The sequence below is a fragment of the Orussus abietinus genome, unplaced genomic scaffold, assembly GCF_000612105.2.
Source record: "Orussus abietinus isolate OABI.00-Male unplaced genomic scaffold, Oabi_2.0 scaffold31, whole genome shotgun sequence".
In the NCBI taxonomy this organism is placed as follows: Eukaryota; Metazoa; Arthropoda; class Insecta; order Hymenoptera; family Orussidae; genus Orussus; species Orussus abietinus.
Window position 1 is genome coordinate 754,975 of NW_019394774.1, and position 23,627 is coordinate 778,601.

At 43.5% G+C, this 23,627-nt stretch overlaps 4 protein-coding genes across 9 annotated transcripts; 2 read left to right on the forward strand and 2 right to left on the reverse strand.

Moving 5' to 3' along the window:
* Positions 1 to 1,023: 1,023 nt before the first annotated feature.
* On the reverse strand, positions 1,024 to 13,845 carry LOC105698635 (eukaryotic translation initiation factor 5). 3 transcript variants are annotated; one of them, XM_012423044.1, is made up of 6 exons: positions 13,727 to 13,845; positions 13,501 to 13,655; positions 3,952 to 4,276; positions 2,183 to 3,608; positions 1,918 to 2,094; positions 1,024 to 1,702 (listed from the first exon to the last, which is right to left on the reverse strand). In XM_012423044.1, the coding sequence occupies exons 4-6, from the start codon at positions 3,230 to 3,232 to the stop codon at positions 1,580 to 1,582; spliced, it is 1,350 nt and encodes a 449-aa protein (XP_012278467.1). In that variant the 5' UTR covers positions 3,233 to 3,608; positions 3,952 to 4,276; positions 13,501 to 13,655; positions 13,727 to 13,845; the 3' UTR covers positions 1,024 to 1,579. The 3 variants fall into 3 exon arrangements, with proteins under 3 accessions (XP_012278467.1, XP_012278465.1, XP_012278466.1); XM_012423042.1 differs by having other exon boundaries at positions 2,183 to 3,614; XM_012423043.2 differs by lacking the exons at positions 13,501 to 13,655; positions 13,727 to 13,845 and adding an exon at positions 7,382 to 10,923 and having other exon boundaries at positions 2,183 to 3,614.
* Positions 13,846 to 15,150: 1,305 nt separating this feature from the next.
* LOC105698633 (RNA helicase Mov10l1-like) lies at positions 15,151 to 19,570 on the forward strand. 2 transcript variants are annotated; one of them, XM_012423039.1, is made up of 7 exons: positions 15,151 to 15,512; positions 15,587 to 16,436; positions 16,529 to 17,036; positions 17,122 to 17,984; positions 18,061 to 18,636; positions 18,751 to 18,996; positions 19,126 to 19,570. In XM_012423039.1, exons 2-7 carry the CDS (start codon positions 15,621 to 15,623, stop codon positions 19,504 to 19,506), a joined length of 3,390 nt encoding a protein of 1,129 aa, XP_012278462.1. In that variant the 5' UTR covers positions 15,151 to 15,512; positions 15,587 to 15,620; the 3' UTR covers positions 19,507 to 19,570. The 2 variants fall into 2 exon arrangements, with proteins under 2 accessions (XP_012278462.1, XP_012278461.1); XM_012423038.1 differs by having other exon boundaries at positions 15,151 to 16,436.
* Positions 19,571 to 19,601: 31 nt separating this feature from the next.
* LOC105698636 (eukaryotic translation initiation factor 3 subunit E) lies at positions 19,602 to 21,719 on the reverse strand. The gene is made up of 8 exons (XM_012423045.2): positions 21,550 to 21,719; positions 21,359 to 21,475; positions 21,136 to 21,297; positions 20,909 to 21,031; positions 20,609 to 20,841; positions 20,418 to 20,535; positions 20,117 to 20,328; positions 19,602 to 20,035 (listed from the first exon to the last, which is right to left on the reverse strand). Exons 1-8 carry the CDS (start codon positions 21,637 to 21,639, stop codon positions 19,777 to 19,779), a joined length of 1,314 nt encoding a protein of 437 aa, XP_012278468.1. The 5' UTR covers positions 21,640 to 21,719; the 3' UTR covers positions 19,602 to 19,776.
* A 536-nt stretch (positions 21,720 to 22,255) lies between these two features.
* On the forward strand, positions 22,256 to 23,395 carry LOC105698624 (baculoviral IAP repeat-containing protein 5). Of its 3 annotated transcripts, none has more exons than XM_012423022.1 (5): positions 22,256 to 22,380; positions 22,474 to 22,677; positions 22,753 to 22,873; positions 22,950 to 23,032; positions 23,121 to 23,395. In XM_012423022.1, exons 1-5 carry the CDS (start codon positions 22,337 to 22,339, stop codon positions 23,134 to 23,136), a joined length of 468 nt encoding a protein of 155 aa, XP_012278445.1. In that variant the 5' UTR covers positions 22,256 to 22,336; the 3' UTR covers positions 23,137 to 23,395. The 3 variants fall into 3 exon arrangements, with proteins under 3 accessions (XP_012278445.1, XP_023289031.1, XP_012278444.1); XM_023433263.1 differs by having other exon boundaries at positions 23,124 to 23,395; XM_012423021.1 differs by having other exon boundaries at positions 23,155 to 23,395.
* The last annotated feature ends 232 nt before the right edge of the window (positions 23,396 to 23,627 follow it).

Here is a 23,627-nt window from a genome sequence, read left to right on the forward strand (position 1 = left end):
TCTATTTCCGTTGGACCGGAGTCCCATTGTGCGCGTCTAATATTAAGCCGATATTTCATTACCGCTACAGTGCGAAGCACCGTAGCAACGAGATGCGAATAAGAGGTTCTGATTCGCTGCAGAGAAAAGTAGAATGGGAAAACTTCCGCCGTACGTTCTCTGCAGTCAATCAAAACCTTTTATTCGCGCTTTGCTGTAGCGCTCATGAAATACCGATCGAACATTAACCACGTTTCCACCGTACTCCTCAGTCCGGGATTTATCGAATCCGGATCCAGTAAATCTCATGTCTCTATCGCATTAATAGTTAATGCAAATCGATCCTGATCGCTCGATCGTCAATTAGATGCAACCAAATCTCAGCCAATCAGGAGGCTAAGATTTCGGACCCACTCACACTACCTTACCATTATTCATACGTGTTCCCCCTACTTACTCTGCACTCACACCTCTGGCTTGAGTTCCGTACATATATTCTTACGTCATGCTCCAACTCATCTCTGGTAACCCTCTCCCTCTCTGTTACAGGGTTGGGTAGGTATAATACTATATATACGTGGTTTTCTACGTGTATATGGCAACATATACGTTCCTAATTTTCTACGGGACCACGAAGTATTTGTACCCTTCTAATTCTAAATAGAAATTAATAAATAATGTTAAAAATATTATATTTAACTGGGTGAAGTCGAAAGAGTTTAGAACACAAGCGCTAAATTAATTATTCCTTTAAAATCTTTACGTGTTTACACATGCGCTAAAAGACGTTTATAACCTAGCGGATGCCGTACATCGCACATCTGCGGCAACCTTCATATTGGACACGTCATTTATTGGTTTTCCACAATCTTCTACGGTAAACTACGTGGGTTATGTAATATATACGTCGAAACTTCAAAAAACGTAAAGTTACTCAACCCTGATTAAAAGGATATTTACATTTATCCTACCAAGTGCGGTCCACTTTTATATGGATAGAATATTGAAATTATATTGCAACTCCAAGTCAGGAACTCCCAAGAATAATGCAATAAACCATGTTTATTTGAATAATCAATCATCAGAATAGTAAATAGATATAATAGAGAACGCTTTTAGCAGGCAAACTTCTTAGTAACTCTCGACCAATGACCGATCGTTACGCGAAGGAGGTGCACGAGGGGACGGCTGAGGGGTCTCAAGGAATCATTCAATGTTTCAATAATAACCGCAAGAGGTAACTGCATTAATCGTTCGTAATTGCATTGGTAAAAAAAAGAAAACTTGAGAAATACATGAAGGGAGAGAGAGAGAGAGAGAGAGGGGTAAAGAGGGTGCAAGAAGAATAATTAAAAACGTAATCGTAGAGACATGGCAGGCTAAATATGGAAATCGATAAAAATTTCGCAAGTCTAAGTGGCGCGGCGAGTTGGATCCTCCAAACGGCTCTCTCACTAAATGTAGGAAAAGTCTGGGAATTAGAACTGGACATTGCGCTTGCGACTCTGCGTCCTGCGGATAATAATTCTCGATCAGGATACCGATCTCGAGTTCTCGCCGTTTTCTGATCTACGTTAAACCGAGCGTTCCGCGTCCGTTTTTAAATGGCATCGATATCGAAGTCGTCCTCTTCGTCGGAGTCGTTGTCGACGGTCTTCTGAGGAGTTTGCTGCTGTTGCTTCTGTTGCTTCAGTGGCTGCTTCGCTCTGTCATCGTACTCGATCTGAAATTACGTAATTCGCTCGATGAGACCCCAAGAAGAGAACCACCCGCGGTCAAGTTTTCCCATTAAACTCGCCACAACTCCCGTCATCCGTGATCCATACCATATTATACACCGATCGGGGAGTTTGGTAGAGTTTCGCGCCAACTACATTCTTCACCGACTCTCTGAGAAGGATCGGTCGAGAACTACAATGAAAGAAAGTGAGCGTTTACCTCTAAATCGTCATCTTCCGAATCCTCCTCCTCCTCGGCTTGCTCCAGCCACGTAAGGAAGGGTGCGGCTTTGTCATGGATTTCTTGGGACAAATCTTTAGACACGTACTTTTTGCTGACCTTGCTAGCCCACTCGACCACAGCCTTCTCCTCCAAGATATCATAATCGTAGAAAAGCTGAAAACGGGGTATAATCTCGTTACCGGGACTACCTCGCAGACGAAATACTCTCTATAAAATAGCCAGTGGGGCCGTGGGTTCTTACTTTTAAAATTCCAGGCACCTTCGGCATTAGTTTCTCTTTGTGCAGAGCGATCACCTGTTCGATACCTCTCAGCAGATACTTCTGTGCCTTGATGTCGTCGTGGGTGAAGCGCAGCAGGAGGACGCGGTGTTTCTTGGCCTGGATGGCGATGGCCTCGTCGAAGAGCAGCTCGGCGAGCACCAGGGGGGCCTTGGTCTTGATCTCGAGGCGTTCGGCCTCGCTGACGAGCTCCTTGTGGTTGTCGAGCTGGCCGGCGTCCCTGCGGCACTTGACCAGCTTGTAGAAGATGTCCATGCGCTCCTTCTCGGTCTTGTCGAGGTCGTCGCTGATGGTCATGCCCTTGGCTCCGTCGGTGAGGTCCTGGAGGCGAGCTCTGACCGCCTCCTCGGAGACGTCGACCGCCCAGTTGTCGTCGTCCTCGTCCTTGGCGCCCTCCCGCTTGCCGGGGGTCTTCTCGGGCGGCTCTACGACGATGTCGGTGGTGGTCCCGGTGGTCTCGTTCTCGGGAGAGCCCGAGCGGTCGCCGTTGGCGTCTCCGTTGGCCTTCTTCGAGCGCTTGCCGCGTTTGCCCTCGGTCAACGAGCTGCCCTGGGCCGCGGGATTAAGACTAGGCGGGTTCTTCAGGATGTACGTGTTGAGCTTGTGGTTGCTCTCGAGCAAGCCATGGTGACCGCAGGCCTTGCACCCCTGCGAGATAGTCCCCTTCTTCGCGCTGACCATCAGCTCGGTCTCCGGGTTCTCGCAGTTCGGACAGAGGACGTACTTCCTGATGAAACCGTCGAGGAGGTCCTGGAGCTTGGTCGCGTCGTGCGAGCCGTTCACGATGAACCGCTCGTTCTTGAAGTCGAACTGGGTCTGCGCCCCGAGCTCGCACCCGAAGTACTTGGTCGGGTAGGTCGCCGGTCTGCCGATCGCCTTGGCCACGTCGACCATGTTCACGATCACCGTCTTAATCCCGTTCCCCTTGCCCTCGACCTTCGCCTGGATCCGCGGCATCTTGTACCGATAGAACGCGTCGCTGACGCTCCGGTTCACGTTGACGCTCCCCATCTTGGCGGGTGGTCGTCTTCTTCGGCTTCTTCGTCTCTACCTGGCGGCTTTCGCCGATGCTTCTTCCAGGGATCCTGCGCGTCGGGTCGCCGTCCCGTTGTCCGAGTCCAACAGACCCCGAAGAGACTCCTCCTGCGCGCTCCTCTGAGGCTTCTTCAGGTGGGCAGCGTCTTCGATCTCGCTCCTCTAGACCTGGCCCTGTGGCCCGAGAGCGGCAGCTTGGTCGCTCCTAGACGACCTCGCCCGGTGCTCGCTACCCGCTGGTAGCTCTCTACGTGTCGAGTCAGGGTGGTTGTTCTCGTACGTGGCGATTCGGGGCGCCGCGCTACACGGTGACGGCAGTCACGTTTCCCTGAATGGCTGCAGCTTCCGATGCCTGTTACTGCAAAAACCGAGACACGCCGATCGTCAATCAACTCCTCGGAAAATCCAACGGAAAATCCTCGCGATTTTTGCACCTTAAGGTCATATGAAAACTAACAAAATGAAACGTCAAAATATTTATAAAACCGTTCTTCAAACTGGGTGCACCGAATCATTTCAAACTTCACCACGTGAATATGAGTGAACATCCATGAAATTTCATTTCTTATAAAGATAAAAATGCCTATAGTCAAATTAAATTTAAAAAAAAAATTGAATTTTCATGCGCCTCTATACCCACGTTGTAAACTTTGAAACGAATCGAAGCTAAGTGAACTTTAGGTGACTCTATCGACCTGGAAAATTTTGAGGTCCTGTGCTTGGGCAGGACCAGGTGGTTCAGAAATCGTTGGGTGCTATCTTGATGCAGGTTTTGTCTCGACCTGGTGGACAAAGGGGGTCGGTCCTCAATGATCATACACGCTGCCTGTCCGTTTCTCGTGCCCTGAAGAAAATCCGGGTTCCACGTCGGCGACGTCGACCCCTCGTTTAAGCGTAAGAAGCGCCTCGACCTCGCGAAGGAGATGATGCTGCCGTTCGTCGGATGCTTGGACAATGTCCGGCCGCCACCGCCTTTGCTGCACGCCAATTCTTTCCCTCTGGGTGATATCCTGAATGTTTCTGAAAATGCAAAAACACCGAATGAGACTCTCTCCCGTCTCTCGACACCCCCAGGAGTCTATTCTTAAGACCAGCGCCATCATTGAAAAAAAAAAAATAAAAAGAAAAAAGAAAAATACCGGACGAGAGAAGAAGACGACATTTCTATAAGATCGACCAACATCGAAGCGACCCACGAGTCATCGTTTTACCTCGATCTTTTTCTTCTCCTCGAGTGGACACTCGTCCGGGCAATTATTAATGGAATAATTAACGAATTAATCCCCCATTAATCGAGGGACCAAGTGCGAGCAGATCGCGCAGGTTTGCACCGATGCAAGCGACTGCATAGCTTTCCATTGACTCATCCAGCTGGTAATGTCGCAACACCGGCCTTTAATTCCGGAAATGTTATTAAACTTAACGCACGCTTGCACGCCCGTGACCCAAAAATTCCTCGAAACCGTCTCCTTCGTTCCGGAGCACTCCTTCCCCCAGAAGAAGTGGAAGCAAAGGGTGTTACCTCGCATTTAACACGTTCCCTGCCAGACCGTTTTTTGAAGACTTTCCAACATGCCACGATCAAATGAGCGTATCACTAATAGCATTAAGATGCCCATAATTGACTGCATAATGAATTTTTAAAAAATTCTTCGCTTTACAATGATAATACCAAATGGCTTGAACGGAAAGTTCAGCGTGGGGCGCATACGCCCCACGTGGTAGGGAACGTGTTAACCCTCTATGGGCCGAATTTTAGTTTTAAATAAAAAAAAATTGGGGGAACGAAAAATCACCAATTAGGAACCTATATATGCAAATGAAAAAAACATTTTTCATTTAAAATGTGACCTGAAAGTTACACGGGCCCATAGAGGGTTAAAGGGCCATTAACGTTGGAGAAATCGAGGAAAGGAGGAGCCTTATCAGGGAAGGTTGGCGAAGAACCGAACCTGGAACTCGTCGTCCACATTTCTACCTCCCTGGTCTCGCCATATCTCTTCATTCTCCCCCAGAGTCAACACTCGAGGTCGTGCGACATCGCGACGAGACATCCCGGGCCCATTTCGCGGGCATTCGCAATCGAAGGGCGAAAAGCGAGAAGAAGGACGAGAAGTTCCGTCTCATCGGGGCTTGGATCGGTTCAAAAGGGCGCAGGTCGGACCATCGGGGTGACTCCTTATCGCCGCCCTCGGACAGGGACCTCCGACTCTTTCATTTGCGGGTTTTTGCTTGCTGACGGGCTCCCGGAAGAGGAAAAGTAAAGAAGAAGAAAATGGAGGGGAAGACGCGACGTCGCCGATTCCAGGATTTCAGAAGGGCCCCTGGCCTCTCCAGGGATCGTCGAGGTGGTTTTCGCGCGAACTCGCCGACTCGAAAACCATGATAGCCGGGAAGAATTTGGTTAGCGTTACTTTACGTCCGAAGAAGGTGTCCGGCGAGGAACCGCGGACAAAACACGGGGAGAGGACGAGCGAGAGCTACTAGGCCCCGTAACAATTGCCACGGGAGGATCCCTTAAGGTGATACGAAAGGGTCACTCCATACACCTAAAACGTCAAAATAGTTATAAAACTGTTCTCCAAGCTGGCTACACCGAATCATCTGAAACTTCAACGCGTAATAGTCGCATCACTTCGCTCTCCAGGAGGGGCTGATTCTTCGAAATAAAGTTCCGATATCCCGGGGGCGATCAATATTGACGCGAGCATCGGTGCCAAGTACCGATTGGCACCTGGTCCAACGAGGGGTCATCACGCGACCAGGATTCCTCTGGGCTTAAAAAGAGCCTTCCTCGAGTGCATCTCCGCGCCCTGCATTTTGCGTTCCTCCTCGCCCCAGAGACCGGGCAAAGCGTTATCGACGGACAAGCACGATTAAACGTCTCCAAGGGGGTCGAAAGATATCGACCTGTGTTCCTCGTTCCTCCCTCGGGCTCCGCCAAGGTGTTCACCATGGGTAATCGTGTCCGCGATTAAGGGGATACATGGGTTTAACGCGGTCAATGCTTAATGCCTCCCTCGAATTAAATTATAAGACAAAGGGACGCAATACTTCTATTTGCCCTATTTTTATGGAATTTACTATAAAGACTATTAAAGGAAAAAAAAAACGAAAATTCACCAGTTTACAGTTATATTAAACCGTTAGAGAAATGGCACCATACCGAGTTTTAACACGCACAGGATTTCGACTAAACTATTTGTTAGAAATAAATGCCATTAAACATATGCGACACGTGAATCTGTATCTACAATATGGAACTCGTGCATTAATGTTGGACAAACAATCCACTTTATTAAATGACAAAGACAGACTTTTGGTAGAAAATTCGACTCGCCCCACATTTTTACCCGTAAATCTATAAATTTTCATTGAAACATGTTCGTCGAGTCCCACAATGCGGACACGAGAGGACATATCACTAATGTTTAACGGCATTCGTTGCTAACAATAAATTCCGTCGAAACCACGTACACCGTGTGATGCGCTCCGGTTCTCCAAGGACCCACCGCAACCCCAAACCCCGAAAGATATTTGTCTGAAATTTTATTATCTCTACAGTAACGACGTACGAGAGATAACAATATTTCGTTTGTCCCCTTCGAACAATAATTGAATCCGAAAAAGACCTCAGGATTAGTGGGCCTCGAGCCCGCAAAACCCCCTTAAGCGTGATCAGGAGTTCGCAAGGTATCGACCCCTGGCATCCGGGACCATCTCATGGAAGGCCCGACCCCTTTACCCCATAAAGATCCCCGGGGTCTCCGGATCATCCGCTACGAGTCAAGAACCATCTCCCAAGATTAAGATCCCAGGGTCCTCCCGGTCTCCCTTCAAGATATAAAATCGAGGATGCAACGAGAACCTCGCAGGACCGATCGATCCTGACCGTTCCTCCAGGGGGATCATCGGGAGATGGGAACCCCGATGCGGTGCACCGGACCCACTTCGAGATCCTTCGAGATCCAAAAACTCAACTAAAAAGGGCGTAAGGAAAATAAATAAACAAAATCCAAGGGCACTGGCCGACCCCGTGTTCGGGGTCCTGGGGCGGTATCGACCCCCGGGGGACCGGGGGACCGGGGGACCGGGGAAACGGGAACGACACGACCGGGGCGTTACCTCCTCGGCGTAGACGCATAAGTCGCGGTGTGTCCGAAGGTGGTTGGCCCCGGTCCGGCTCGTCCTAGAGTGCGTAGAAGAGGCTCGGCTCCTGTGTCCCTCTCGGGGTGGCTCTTTGGCGAATCGGTCGAGACCGTGGCGAGGGCGGCGAGGGCCCGTTGCGAGGAGGCGAGCGAGTAACGAGGAACTGTCCCGGGTCGGCGCGGCCGGCCAATGGTCGTGTCCTCCGGGGTGGGTGCCGCGCATGCGCGCATGCGCGCCCCCGTGTACACGGGGTGTACGGGGCGCTATATATACGTGCACACTCGGCGGGCCGCCCTGGTATTGATCGGGTTAGGGGGCCGCCGATCGGGAAGCGCGGGTCCTGGCCAGGCCCCCCGCGTGGCCAAGGTCAGATTTTCACCCGATTTTCCTCGTTTCTCAGGATCTTCCCAGCCGGCCCGGAAAGTGCCTGCGGTAGGTCAGGGAAGCCAACCTCCACGTGGAACCGGCTGGAAGACGGTTAGGGCTCGCAGAAAATTCATTTCATATCTGTAATTATGAAATCTGCGCGAAACCGACCGCATATCTCGTTCACCTCGAAAAATAAATCAGGTCGAGGGAACCGAAGGTTATTCACTCGGAAAATCGTGGACTTTAATATGCAAAAAATGTCACCTGGAAATCGGTGGAAACGACCGAAACGTTGTCACGATTTTAAGGCTCGAACCCTCACTCATTACCGAATCGCGTTGTCATTTATCGTGTGAAATTATGTTATATTATCGTATGAAAGGCAATCGGCACTCAATGAAGGAAATCGTTTTCACTGATTTCTCAGCGAATAACCCCTCGCCTCGGAAAATAAATTAGTAGGTCGAATGAACCGAAGGTTATTCACTCGGGAAATCGTGGATTTTAATGCGAGAAATATCGCCTGGAAATCGGTGGAAATCATCGAGGCAATGTCACGATTTTAAGGCCGAACCATCACTTGCGTCGGATGAAACCGAATCGTATGAAATCAATGACAATCGGTTCTTAAAGAAAGAAATCGTTTTCACCGGTTTTCAAGTGAATCCCTCGGCTAGTTCACTCAACCGAGCTCGTTTGCTTCGGTGAAGAGGCTGAATCGTTTTGGTAACTTCAAGGGATTCCTTAAGTAGAGTTAGTTAATCTCGGATTAGTGTACTTCGTATTGCAACTAGATAGATTAGGATATAGTGAACATTTAAATTCGCCGTCAGATAACTACCAGAAATCGAGAGTTTATCCCGAATAACGCGTTAAGCGATCCCTGATCAAGGGTAGCGTGATTGGAGTAAATCGCTCAATTTCGGGTGGTTACCTAACAGTAGTTTATAATCTTCGGTTAGTATATCTTTTTCCGATGCAACGCGAATCTCGCTAATCTGAGATTAATCCTGGTCAAAAGATCTCGGGACAATCTCGGTCGATCGAATTGCAGAAAATTTAATATCCCTTCGATGTTTGACAATTTGATTGGTCAATTCTTGCTTGTTATGCTTACGGCCACTGTTATTCGAAGTTTTTATGCGAGGCATGAGTACATGCCCGAGTTGCACCGACATTAAAGTAAAAATCCTTAATCAAGGATGACTTAACGAGCGATTAAAGTTAATTGCTCCATTTCGGGTAGTTACCTAATAGCGGAATTTAATCTTCCGTTAGTCTCATTTTTTCCGGTGCAACGCGAGTCTCCCTAATCCGAGATTAATCCTGGTCAAAGAATCTCGAGGCAATCAATCTCGGTCGATCGAATTGCAGAAAATTTAATATGCCGTCAATGTTTGACAATTTGATTGGTCAATTCTTGCTTGTTATGCTTACGGCCACTGTTATTCGAGGTTTTTATGCGAGACATGAGTACATGCCCGAGTTGCACCGACATTGAAGTAAAAATCCTTAATCAAAGATGACTTAACGAGCGATTAGAGTTAATCGCCCTATTTCGGGTAGTTACCTAACAGCGGATTTTAATCCTCGGTTAGCTAAATTTTTTTTTTCGACGTAACTAATCATTTTAAGAAACTTTACGCCAATCATGGTAGGTGCAACCGGCCCTTTAGGTCTCATAAACATGAAGTTCCGACAGAGGTCCATCAAATCGGATTTATTCCTAATCGAAGTATCGGTTAAAGGTCGGAAACGCTTGGAGGCGATCGATCAAAATAGCCGAACCAAAATCAGAATCCAACCGGCAGGTGCAAAATGACATTATATATCGGGTTTTCGGCCGCATGCAATGCGGAAATCCTGTCCGTAGGATAGGTCAAGGAGAAACGCTGCATTTCCGATGCAACCGCGGACCAGAAGAAACGGACGGCAATTTAAAGTTCAAGGCAAAGTTTCGCTGGCATGCCCCTGCCAGGAATCAATGTGGACGAGGCTTAAGCCGTTGAATATCATTTCTCCCGGTGTGCGTTCAAAGGAATCGCGGAAAGGAAAAAAAAAAAAGAGCTGAACTGCTAAACTGGAGACGTTTTCTCAGATCGAGGTCGAGAACCCGTTGAAAAGTCCTGGCTCTAGAAAAGAAATTCATTCGATAAATCGACGACTCGATGTCGCGAGCTCTTGAGTTCTCGACTGAGTAATATTTCCAGGGTTAAATTGCAAAAGGTAGAGAAAAAGCAATTAAATAAATGAGATTACGAATGCAAGCCTTGATTAGCCGTGCACTGCTCGATAAACGCGACACGATAAATTCGCCAGTTTCGTGACGTTTTTCGAGCTCTTATCGCGCGAGCGAAACTGAAATTCCACACGCGAATCGCTATACAAGGTGTCTCTGATAATTCGCCCACCCTTGCCAAGTTATATCGATTGATATTTTCAACTTACGGTAATAAACGGAAATAGGATATCGACGTCGGAAGTCGAGTTTTTCTAACGGTACATGGTAATTTTCGTCGGTTTTACATTCCACGTCAAAAAAACGAGAAAATTTTGTTTCAAAGTTCTCTCTTTTTTTTTTAATGTCTCCATCAAACCTGAAATGATTTGGAATGTGTAGTACATGAATAGGACGGTTAGCCAGAAAATTATCCATTCGAATTATAAGTAAAATGTTTGAAATATGATTATTTTTAATTGCAAAATAAAATTACGCGCGAACGCAATAAAGAAAATGTATTAAGAAATACGGCTTCTAATTAGAATGGATCATTTGCTGGCTATCCTATTTATGAATTACTTTTAAGATCGTTTCAAGCCTGATGGCGACATTTTCAAAGAATAAAAAAGAGAAGAGTCTTCAAGACAAAACTGTCTTACTTTTTCGCGTACACCTGAAACTGCGATAAAACAACCATGCAACGTTTGAAAAACTCGAACTTCCGGTATGGATATCCCACTACCACTTATTACCGGAAGTTGGAATGATCACCATTCGATGGAGCATACCCGATTCACTTGTTACAATTTTTCTGGATTTTCAATTAAACCAATCTCTCCATTTAACAGAGGTGGAGAGGCTATCCGACACCCTGTATAAGCTGCCAGAGCACTTGGATATATTACAGCCGATAACGAAAAGTAATCACCGCGCCGTATCAACCCACGGGTAATACTTCCTGTTACTCAAAATCGACACGTTTGTCATTTAACTGAAAAATACCATTCCCCATGTCGCACGACCTTACGCGATTCTCGGCCAATTAATTCCTTGTCCGTGAATCCCGAATTTAAATTCGGTATTGCCGCGTAATCGCCGCAACGATTAGCCAGATATTTTCGTTTCTCATCCTCGTCGAGCGCCGAGTATAGAACTTCCCCGGGTTCCGAGAAATGGAAATTTTCCCCGGAGGTCTTGGCGTCGTCATTACCGAAGATAACACGTATCGCGATAACGGATCCGCGGAAAATATTACGAAATGTAAAGTTCAAGCAGGCCGACCGAGTCCTCCAAGGTTTCGAGTTTTACTCCAAGCTTTTGAAAGGCTACCCTGTACGATACACCAATTAAGGTCGTTTCAGACTATCCGACAAGTATCGGTACCAACGCGTACCGACACCGATCCGACAAACATTGTTAGTACGACTGATATGCAGCAGTTAATATTATACGTATCAATGGCCGCACGAGGTTAAGTGCGGCTCTGATTGATTTTTCATCCCCGACGCGTTGTCGCGCCGCGCTGTGTGACACTCGCCGCGCTGTGCTCTACGCAACACCCTACGCGTTGTCGCGCCGCGTCTTATGTGACACGCGACGCGCTGTGCTCCGCGTAACGCTGGACGCCCTGACGCGCCGCGCTCTGTGAGCCACTCGACGCACTCAGTGGGACCCCGGCCTTACTGGCGCACTTGTTTCTCAGAGGCGCACTATGAAACGCGATATTGTTTTTAAAAACACGAGCAAATCGCTCCCCCGTCTCGATAATCGCTGCTCCGCAGGCGTTACGAAGCCTTCCCTCTCTTTTTTTACCGGCTCGGATTCGGCAAACGGTCGACGCGATTGCGGTTTGCATCCTTTTCCTCGAACTTGTCCCCGATGTGTACGATATCGTTTCGCGAGCTTTATCGAGGATTACGTTGCTCGTGTAATTAATATCTTACGCAATGTAACATCCGCTTACCACGGTGGTTCTCAAGCAGGAAATGATTTTGAACTTCTCCGATGTGGAAATCACTTCTTAACTCTCCATAACCCAATTTTTTTTTTTTTTTCTAGCCAAGATAAAACCGATATAACGAGTACATTGCAAATATTAAACTTCTGATATTAACTGTCTATTTAGAAATGTACGATTCGTATAAATTTGTATTAATCAAGACGTTTGTAAATTGTCAATTTATAAATAAATTTATCCTTGTGTATTTAAGCACACTTTGAGAGAAAATCTAATACAGCAATGGGGGTGATTTAGATGCGATGAAAATGATTTTCCTGGCTATCGATCTATCGTCGAGATATCATCCAGAGCTTCTGGAATCCTATTATCATGGGAGTTAATATTTATTTCTTGTCGTTATCGTATATGTCCACATGTATGGTTTATGGGTCAAATAAGGCCATCTCACTTTGCTTCGAGTCGATAAACACAAAAACTATTGCAAATCGTGTACCAAGGATAGAATGGAAAAAAAACTTCCAATTGCGTTCAAGTCTCCCAAAAGTCTCTGTGCAAAAAAGACCTATTTCCAAACACAGGATGTGTGAGGATAACGTGTGCAGAAGCGAACACCTGTGACTGCCTTCTTTTCTCTCTGCAAACATGTTTGAATACATTCTTGGATTGACAGAGTTCAAAAAACATATCGATACATCCTTGGTTAACAAAGCATTGAAAATCCATATAATGTCGACGATGAGTGAATCCATAACACGTTAAGTCAACGTAGAGCAGCCAACACCTGCCCTGTGTCCAGGTTCGCAACTTCCGCTCGATCTTAAACTTCTACCAAAACTAAAGATAAACTAGAGTTGTATTTAAATGACATCGAAGTTGTACCAAAGCTAAACTGTGTTTATGTTAAGCCTTCCATTCTAACCTTCATTTACCTTTTCCCCTATCATATTATCCTGAAACAGTTTGTGTTCAAATTCTAACTCTTATTCATGAGCTCTCAACTCTTAGTTATGAGCACATTTAAATCACGCTCTTTTGCATACGAGGCGCATGCGCCTGTTTCTCAAATTTCAGGATACATTAAATCCAAAATTGGGAAATTTTAAGGATTAGGACCTCAGACTAGGGTTACAATGACGAAGGCATAAACGCTCCCCATGATTCTTTTCGCTGTAACAATTAAGTCAGGCTTAAATTAGGGCTAGGACGAAGGCAGAAACCAGGATTCAGCCGACCGCGTGAAGTAGTTAACCTACAAAACGACTCGTGTTTCCGGATCAAGACCCTCTAGCGAGAACTGCGTCGTCGGCCGGAGCCATTTAAAAATGGCGTGTCATTTCGAAGCCCACGATAAGATTCTCGAAATCAGAGGCCGATGCTTCGGAAAGCTGACCCGTTCCACAAATTTCTCGGCGGCGGAATTCCGCGACGCGCTCCACGACCAAAATGGCTGGTCGCTAAAATTAGCTCGGGCACCTCGACGCTTCGAGTGGCGACGAGGCGCCAACATGGCCGCGCGAGTTGCTAGCCTCCCCCGGGCGGACTCACCTCGTCGTCGAAGAAAAGTCATATAAAATGGTAACGCCCTGCTGGACGGCCGCCTTTTAGCGTGAAAATTGGATCGAGCGTCGAGGGCTGCTCGGAGCGGACTGGTAGGGCGAGCGCGAGCGCCTCGGGGTGTCGCTCGTGGTCGCCTGGAAAACCTGAACGAAGAGCACACGTGAATCCGGGAAGACGTTAACCTTACGGCCACGAAACATGGACGAGTCCTCACCTGCGACGAGAGGGGTCGATCTGACGAGCTTCGAAACGTCCTTAACGCTTTTATTTCGTATTCGTACGTAGACTCGCAGTGACACGAAGCGTGAGCGATCCGAATGGCTCAACGGCTACTGCCTGAATGCCGCCGATCGCCGCGCGACTATCCGCGAGCGATCGAACGCAGTGGCGTCGCTACGAGGGGACCTCTCCGCCCTTGGCAAGAAAAGACAGGCGCCGAGATAACGCGAGTCGAAATCGATTTGGACCCATCGGTTGCCGTGAATTTATACACGTTTCTTCGTCCCCGAGCCCCTAGCGTTAATCTTGGCGCCTGAAACGACGCTTTTCTTCGCTTATTTCGGTGATCGCGCTTCCTCGGATTCTGAGGCTATTAAAAAATTATCGCACTCGAGTCTCCACCTATGCGGTTAACGGCCCTTTCTCTTACGCAATATCGGGGTCGGTGAAAGATTAACATATCGTGCGAGATCACTTTCACGTCTCCTCGCCTGCTTCTTTTGGAAAATTCGCCGTTAATGACGGGGAGAAATTGTCGGGTGGGAGGGAAAAGAGGTTTTCGTTATTTCGGAGTAAAATGGCCTGCGAAAGTAGAAAGTATACGTATATTTTGGATGTGTTTACGCTTAACTGAGATAACGTCGATACTCTTTGATATTTCTTTATACGGTTTACCTTTTCGTAATGTTTTCACTCTGGATTAAATTTCTTTGAGGTATCGATAAAAAAAACCGAGCTCTTAGATAGTGAAATTGCTTTCAGGTGAAACTAGGTTTGCAATCCACGTTTCATGTTTGTGCCGTCTATATAGTTACGAGTTTAGCCATAGATCTAAGAAAAGAGAGACGAAAAATATCGTTGTCAGGTGAAGCTTAAGACAAGGGGAAGGAACGAGTGGCGGCCATCTTTCATTGCTAGCGCGTTCTCATGCGTTCTAAACAGATATAAAAAGAATTTAAATTACGTATATGGCAATTGTTCCTGACATTCGCGATTTCCTGTTCTGGAAAGAAATGTCCAAGAGAATTGTTTCATTTCATATCTCTTGGAATGTGCTCTATCGTATTTAAAAAAAAGACACCGTAAACACACTTTGATTGCCGCTGTCACGAATACGAGATTGCGCGTGTGTGCGTAGCAACGGAAGATGGCCGTTACATCCTCTCTTCTTATGTCTAGAAATTCAGATCTCTCGTTTAAAATTGTACATACTTTATGCTCCATCCATTTCTTATGAATCCATGGTTTTAATTGGTATTCTTTCCGTTGTAGACAACCAATAAAATGGAGCAATAAAGGTTGAAGTTCGAATTCCCCCCTTCAAGACGATAGGACCTGTGCTCGCTCTCTGATTGGCTGACAGGTGTAAGCACACCTTATCACCTTATAATCTATGGTGTAAGGCAAGTACGCGCAAATAAAAGTTAGGTATTTCTTCACACGTGTGTATTCTCGGATAGTTACAGTGTATAATTGTTGATTTAGATTTAAGTGAAAATAACCGTATTTGTAGGTAGAATGTTATAAGATAAAACTATGAATTCGACGACGTTATCGCCTACAACGTTATCGTCGGCGAGACAAAGCCAGTCCCAAGAGTCAGAATTAAGTACGAGTGGAACCCAAACGTCGAAGATCCTGAATCTTATGAAATCTGAATTACACGTGCAAAAGCAACAAAAACGACAGATTAAAGAGTTGCACCTGAAACGTGTACTGTCGTTGCGAAAAGAACTTGAGTATCTGAAGGCAACCGAATGGAGATATCAGTCGATCGACCAGTAAACATAACTGTTGCAGTATTTAAAATGCCTTTTACTTTTATGAAAAAGCTTCTAAAGTTTCTTTCCTGTAGGTATTTGGATAGCAGTAACAGAACCTAAGTGACAATGTTTTCCCTGGTAGCAAATGCCATTAAATATGTGTTAGGATATAATCCCGATGCTGAACCTGATATAAATGAGGTTCTAGCGCGTATTGAAAGCAGGTATGAGGAACCCACATCTGCTGCAGAGAATGTTGCTTCGGGTTTACAAGAAGGTTGTTTTTATAAAACGGGAAAAGTTTCCCTTGTAACGGATGATTATGTTCTCATTGATGGTCGATACATGTGCGAGAGAATCAATATTTCTTGTAGCACGATAAATGTAGACGATAAAGTTTATTATTTAGCTTTCCAAAGAAACCAGGATGAAGAACAGAAGATACGAAAAATACTTTATGTGGTTGACGAGTGCTGGGACGATGAAAGAGCCGAGGAACAAGTGGCAGTCGTTAAAACGGGGATTATGAAACGAAATACCATTGGAAGAATAGAGCGGCGTGAAGGCAGAACTGTTCACCTTGAGCCTATCGATGTGTCTATCAATTTGGATAAAGTCAAGTCTGAATTTATACCAGCAGTCGGAGATTGGGTACAACTTGAATCACTGGTACAGATTGATACAGATTCTAACAGTTATAGTGGAGAGGTACTAGAAGTTGATGCTATACAACCCTTAAGATCGAAGCTAACAGTTGGAGTCATTACAGAGTATAATGTGAATATGGGAGAGGGAACAATTGATAAAACAATTTTCTTCAGAAAAACATCTTGTGAACCTGGCTATATTCCTTGTGTTGGTGACAAAGTAGTCAGCGATAGCATAGAGAGCGACCAAGGAATGTATACATGGCGTTCTTTGACTGTAGTCCCGCTTACCCAGGTAAGCGTAGTTAAAAAGATGCAATTCAAATAAAATTCCTACACTACTCAGAAAAGACTTATTTACTTTCATGTATTGTTATCAATTCATAGGGTCAATCTCAAGGATGTAAGGGACAGGCAAAAACAACCAATTTTCAACGTTCCAGGAATAATCGGCATCAAGTAGCACAAAGATTTTCAAACCAAAGACAAGAAGATCGATCAATGTACATTCCAGGTGTACGCCCTATCAAGCCCCCGGCGTTTATGGCTGTTAAAAATGGTATATTCAAAGTTCCGCAGATATTTTGGAATGCCGTTTTGAATCCTCTTCGAGATCAGGAAACTCAAGTAGAATGTGAAATTTCTGTGGAAAATGCAGTTCCTTGCCTTTCCAATCCATTATCATTCGGTAATTATAAAGATCGCTTTCATGCACTCTTGTACCTTGAGGAGATTGGTCGTACATTGGATATGCAACAGTATGATATAAATAGTGCAGTAATGAGACATTGTGGAGAATATCTAGTTTTAAGTGTACCTGGATTGGCAGAGAAAAGACCTTCTCTTTTAACTGGAGATCGAGCGATTGTCTCCTTTAAGTGGGACTCATCTGGAGGTTTGTTTTCCTTCTTTTTACTATTTGCACCACAATATGCTGTACAAATTATGATTGACTAATATTTCAATAATGTAACAAATAGGAAAATTGAAATATGAAGGCTATATTCATAAGATCAAGAGTTCAGAAGTGTTTCTGAAATTTAATGCAAGTTTTCATGACACCTACAACCATGAAGAGTGCGAAGTAACTTTTAAATGCTCTCAGTCCCCTATAAACCGTTGTCATACGGCAATTAATTCAGCTGTAAACTATCTTGGATCTGATTTCTTATTTCCCAATCGAGTTGTCGAACAAGAGCCTCAATTAGATCTTGAAGAACTTGGTGAAGAAGAACCAAAGAACAATCAATTGATACGCAACAGAAGTGAATCTATTTCTTCCTCATGCTCAAGTTCAGGGACAGCAGCTGCAAGTGATATATCGAATGAAAGCATTGTTCGAAGTCCCCCAAGAATCTCAGTTGCGGATAGACTCTTCAATGCTGCCGTAAGAGAACGCCCTAAATTGGAGAAACCAATAGTATGTGTTGCAAACGAAACTCGTCCTATCAACCACACAAATACGATCATTGGTCAGAACTCAACTAAAAGAGACATGTCTCAAAATAAGCCAACAAATAACCTTGAAAATTCTGACAAGTCTGTTGTGGACCCTTACGTCTCGCAGCTGAAGAAACGCAAGCTAGTCTGGTTTAACCGAAAGTTGAATCTTCATCAGAAGAGGGCTGTGCGTAACATATTGAAAGGATTAGCTCGTCCTTTGCCCTATGTAATATTTGGTCCCCCTGGAACAGGAAAGACGATTACTTTATGCGAAACAATACTTCAAATCTTAACTACCATTCCAGATAGCCGTCTGCTTGTAGCTACTCCCTCGAACAGTTCTGCTAATTTAATTGCAGAGAGATTGTTGGATTGTGGAGCTCTTAAACCTGGTGATATGGTAAGTTACCGCACGGATAATTTATATGCAATTATCATTTTTGTTTCAATAATTATGGACGATTGTCTATTCACAGGTACGTCTCATTGCGCATCATTGTCTGGAAAATGACTCGATTCCTGAAAGACTCTTACCATACTGCGCAACGGGTGACTTGGCTGCTGAGACCTGTCGTGGCAAGACAAACCACGTGGAGTATAACGGAGGACCAAAGATCTCTTGCCCAGCCAGTCTTCTCGGACGACACCGAATTACTATTGGCACTTGCATCGCTCTTGGAATTTTACATAATATGGGCTTCCCTCGCGGACATTTTTCTCACATTCTTGTTGACGAAGCTGGGCAAGCCACGGAACCGGAAATTATGATACCTCTTAGTTTTGTTCGTTCGAACTATGGAAGTGTCATTCTTGCTGGTGATCCTATGCAACTTGGACCGGTTGTGCAAAGTAAATTGGCACTTCACTTTGGCCTTGGAGAGTCTTTCCTAGTGCGACTGCTGCATCGGTTCCCATATCAAAGAGACACGGAAGGTTTCGATACAGGCTATGATCCAAGGCTCGTTACAAAGCTATTACTGAACTATCGAAGTCTACCTGAGATTCTACAGATACCCAATTCTCTGTTTTATGATTCTGAGCTACGATCGCAGGTATTTTATTTCTGATTCGCTGTAATATTACTTATGCAAACTTATTTCTGTTCTTATTAAGTCGAGTAATCGTCTACAAAATGATTACAATAAATAACACTATGATGCCTTCAGGTGTCCCCTGAGAAAAGTAACGAAGCAGAAGTTTTGAGGTTACTGTCTTCCGAGATCCCACAGAGACTTGACACACCTCCTGCCGTGGTGTTCCATGGAGTAGACGGGGAAAATCATCAGGATATCGATACACCAAGTTGGTACAACCCGGAAGAAGCTAGCCAGGTGTATTTGTACCTTTTAAAATTCTACAACTGTGGCATCGAAGCCAAAGATATTGGCATTATTACATCATATCGAAAACAGGTAAAGAAACAAGTAGAAACTTATTATATGTTTAAGAGAGTATTTGACCTAAAGTACTATTGCAAATTAGCGATTTTCCATTAAACCATTAAAGTAAAACCATTATATGACCTGTACATCTCTTTTCAGGTTCGGCACATTCGAGATTTACTTTTGGAATTAGACATCGAGGCACCAAAAGTTGGTAGTGTGGAGGAATTCCAGGGCCAAGAGAGGATGGTGATCATACTTTCGACAGTAAGATCAACAAAGGACTTTGTTACTCAAGATATCAGGCATTCTCTCGGCTTTGTTGCTTCTCCAAAACGATTGAATGTCGCAATAACTCGAGCGCGGGCGTTGCTTGTCATTGTTGGGAATCCATATTTGCTATCTCGAGATCCCTACTGGAGAAGTCTCCTTATTTACTGCCGGGAACGGGGTGCTTACACAGGTTGCAATTTTTCACCTTCGCACCTGGACAATGCTCAAAGTGAAACAAAGGAAGAAATCTCCAAAGTAAAAGAGTGACTTGTCTTGTTCGAAATATATGATTTTTTGACTTCCCCCATTGTTACATGGGACTGATCGAAAATAAAAGGAATTTTATATAAAAAGTGCAGATGTTTATTTGAAGTACCTTCATCTATTACCTGGTTTTCCATTATATGACAATATATTACGTATTAACGATGTTTGTTCACACTGTGAAAGAAACTTTGACACTGGCTTGTATAAGTAATATATTCAAATGTTCGTTTCTGAGTGACGCACTTTACACGATTTCGTATCCGTTTTAAATTAGTTCCAAACTATACTACTCGTATCTTGGTTTTTAGCTTTCAGCTTCCTTTCGATTAGATTTTCTAATGCTTCGCTTCGTACACTTAGTGTTTCGATTTTTTCAACGAGCTGCTGATAAGGAGACGCGGGTTGCCCACCCATGACCACATGTCCCAATTTACTGTCAATCTTAGCATCCAGCCTTGCGTTACGTATTAAATTTACAATCCAGCATTCAGCAACGTGAGCTTTCATATTTAGCTTTTCCGCAAGCATTCTGTATTAAAACAAGTTTTATCAATGAAAGAAACTAAAATTAAATTTTATTCTCCTATCTCTTTTTATGTAATATACGTACCCAATGCTAATGCACTGATGAATTCTACAAAAGGTTTCAAATATCATCAATCTGGCATTCTCCACAAATTCATTTAAAAGGGCGATCAAAAAGAAGTCATTAAAGACAACTGTCTGGCATTCCTGTAATTTCTGACGTGCACCATCAAAGTCAAAATTCACATACAAGTGTTCCAGGAATTCAGTAATTGGGTCACGGTATGTGTATGATTCCTGTTTCGTACACAGAAACAATTGTTTACCACCAATATTGATAACAGATGGGAAGATAGGAAATGATTTATAAAAGTGACGCTTCTTACCTGTTGAATAACTTTGACGAGATCCTTTAATGTGGATCGTCTTGAACGATTCACAATAACAGCTGTGGCCAAATAACGGAGAATATGAGGACACATTGTTTGAATCGCATTTAAATAACTGCAATGAAATCAGAACTTTTAAATATTTATCAAAATTAGGTTAACTATTAAGAGAATAATTAAAAACCTACTGTGGCCGATACAAAAACATCTCAATAATGAGATCTCTGCCTTTCACATGATTGAAGAAAACAAACAAGCTCCAATGGATAAGCCAAGTGCGTTGTTGTAATACTTGTAACGAATTATTAATAACGTTACTGTCGATATATTCCCGCAGTTTATTCACATCTTCTAATGCTGTCTCCCAGTTTTGGACAAGAATTTCTGAGGCTAATTTACCCCAAAGAACATTTAAGTAATTCTGCAAAAGTTAAAAATGATTATTAAAAGTTTAAAGACGTCTCAGAAGAGATATAAACTTAATTTACCTTATCTGTGGGTGGCATTATAAGCATGTAGAAATATAAATATGAGGTAGCCACTGAATAATTGCCGCACTCATACCGATACTTTGCCAGCTTGACAAAGTTATCCATCATCTCTATCTTAAACTATAGAAAGCATTAAAATATTATTAAATATCTATATTTCTTTTTAGTATAATTCTTCAGACAAGTACAAAGAAGAATCTGACATTAAATCTGTCTTTACTTACATTAAACTCTTGTGTAAGGTAATTGTTAAGTGCTTTAGGGTCCCTCATCTTCTCCATATTTTTCATCACTTCCTCATTATTCATCAGCGCAACGACCACCGAAACATTGCTGTCTAATCCACGGAGTTCCTGAACAACTTCAGCACGCCGTGTTTTCAGTTCCTAAAGGGAAATAGAGTAATATTATCTCTCGAACATCGAGATACAAAAACCTGCTACCAACCTCCGTCACTTCCAAATCAGGATACAGTTGCTTTCGAATGTCTACAGCGTAATCCACCATGTTAGTTTTGTTAAGAATATCCAGTTTGGCTTGCAACAGCTCAGTTTCATTGTAAATCTGTGAAACAAGTGTTAACATAACCAAAAACTGACACTGACGTACTGCGTGCGTTGGGTTGTGAATCTACATACCTCTTTCGCAGATAAGAATTCCAACAGTGGAAATACCAAATGCCGATCGAGGTATTGCCCTATGCGGGATGTTAAATCGAATTTTGCCATATTTGCGACTGTGAGTTCCGCGATGTCAAATATAACCTCGTTCGGCTTCAGATACGACGGAAATGCATGCCAGGCACGGCCAGTCAATGTGCAGAAAACGCCATTTCATAAAGAGAGTATCCATGCTCTAATTATGTAGCTATGTCAAACTGCTGCCATCTGTCAACCTTCTACCGAAACTATTGCATATTTAGTATAAACATATATAGTTGTTGCTTTAATTACTCTATCACCCCATGTTAATAAATACTTTTTTATTCTTAAGATATATATGGTATGTACACATTGGACAGCTATCAACTGATAGCAGAGAGACCGTTAGAAACAGAAACAGAAAATCCTGAAAACCAAAGACCCATATTCATGTAATTTACACACGTATGAAACTAGAGTAAAATGTCTAGTAATTTACCGTAAAGAACCATGTAAATAACCTGGTTTATTTTACTTACCCAACCCTGATGGCTACTCTCATCTTCTCTCTGTTTAAAGTTGCAACACAAACGGACACTAAGTGGACGTAGTTACAAAGGGCTTTATAGTGACCAGATGTCGGTCGTTATATCTGGCGCGTTGTGTCATCTATAGAAATCTAACATCAGTGGCAGAAATTTAAGCGCCAAGTGGCGTTAATATTTTTAAAGTGGCTGTTTTGTGCGTGAATGACAATTTGGTTCCTCTTGAGTATTTCAGAAACATGTCTGATAGTGAAATTAACGCAATCTTAAATGTCTTTTGCAGGTAAGTTTTTATGTAATATTTAAATCTATGGTTAAATAAATTTCATTGCTATAATATTGAATTGTAGAGGTTAAAGTAATCACATCTTCTCAGTCAAATAGAAAATACTTTCTGGAAGGGCGGAAGACTGGAAACTTACGATCACTGGCCTTTCAAATCGTCGACAAATGGTTGTAATCCTGAACTGATGGCTTCGGCAGGTTTTGTGGCAATCGGAGGCGAGGAAGAGCCTGATCTCGTTGAATGCTTCATTTGCCTTAAACAACTCGATGGTTGGGAAGCTAATGACAATCCCTGGTACGAGCCACTGTTCGTTAATGAATTTCTATGAATTTCGGTAGAATTATCGCCATCTTCATTTTTTAATTTTAGGTTCGAGCATCATAAGCATATGCCTACATGTCCATTTATTGCTTTAAATAAACAGAATGAGTTAACATGGACAATAGAAGACTTTCTGCATCTACTCAGAGATTACTATGCAAATCGTCTTGTGAGTATTTAATTATTTATTTTAAACTTCATAACCACATTTTTAATTCTGATCTATAAACAATTATATACCCCAGGCACGAGATATGAACCAGATGTTACAAAAAGTAAAAGAAAAAACGTGCTCATTGTCCAAAGAAATCCCCAAACTGTATAAAAAGTAAGTAATAAAGAATAAAATTGTGCAACGCAATTAATATAAGTAATAAATCATTTATACAATTCTCAGTATCTTTATTATCTGTAAGTAGGTATTCGTCTTGATGTTCCGGATTGTTGCAGCCTCCCTGTGGAAACCTAGATCATGTTTGAACTGTCAACGAAAGAAAACCATTGGATGAGCAAAATCCCTTTAAAACTACATTTATAAACCTTGTACTTTTTTAAGCATGACTCAGCTCTTCTCGATCACTACAAACTAATATAGACAGGTCTAAGATAAAATTATGCAATCAGTGGCTCGCGAAAGATTACGATTGTACTCTTTTGTATTTTTATATTAAAATATGAAGATTTTTATTTACTTGCAAGGATTTTTCTACTGTGTCGAGCTAGTGCACTCGCTGGATGACAAATTACTGATGATGCCACGAATAACTACGAGCTAGTAATTATAATAGTTGCGGCAGTTATTATTAACGGTAATAGTAGAAATCGCATCGTTAATAAGATTGTTACGATTAAGGTCCTCTTTGCGTTATCTTCCTATTTAAATTGTTCACTGTCACGCGTACACTTGTAAAATTATGAATTAC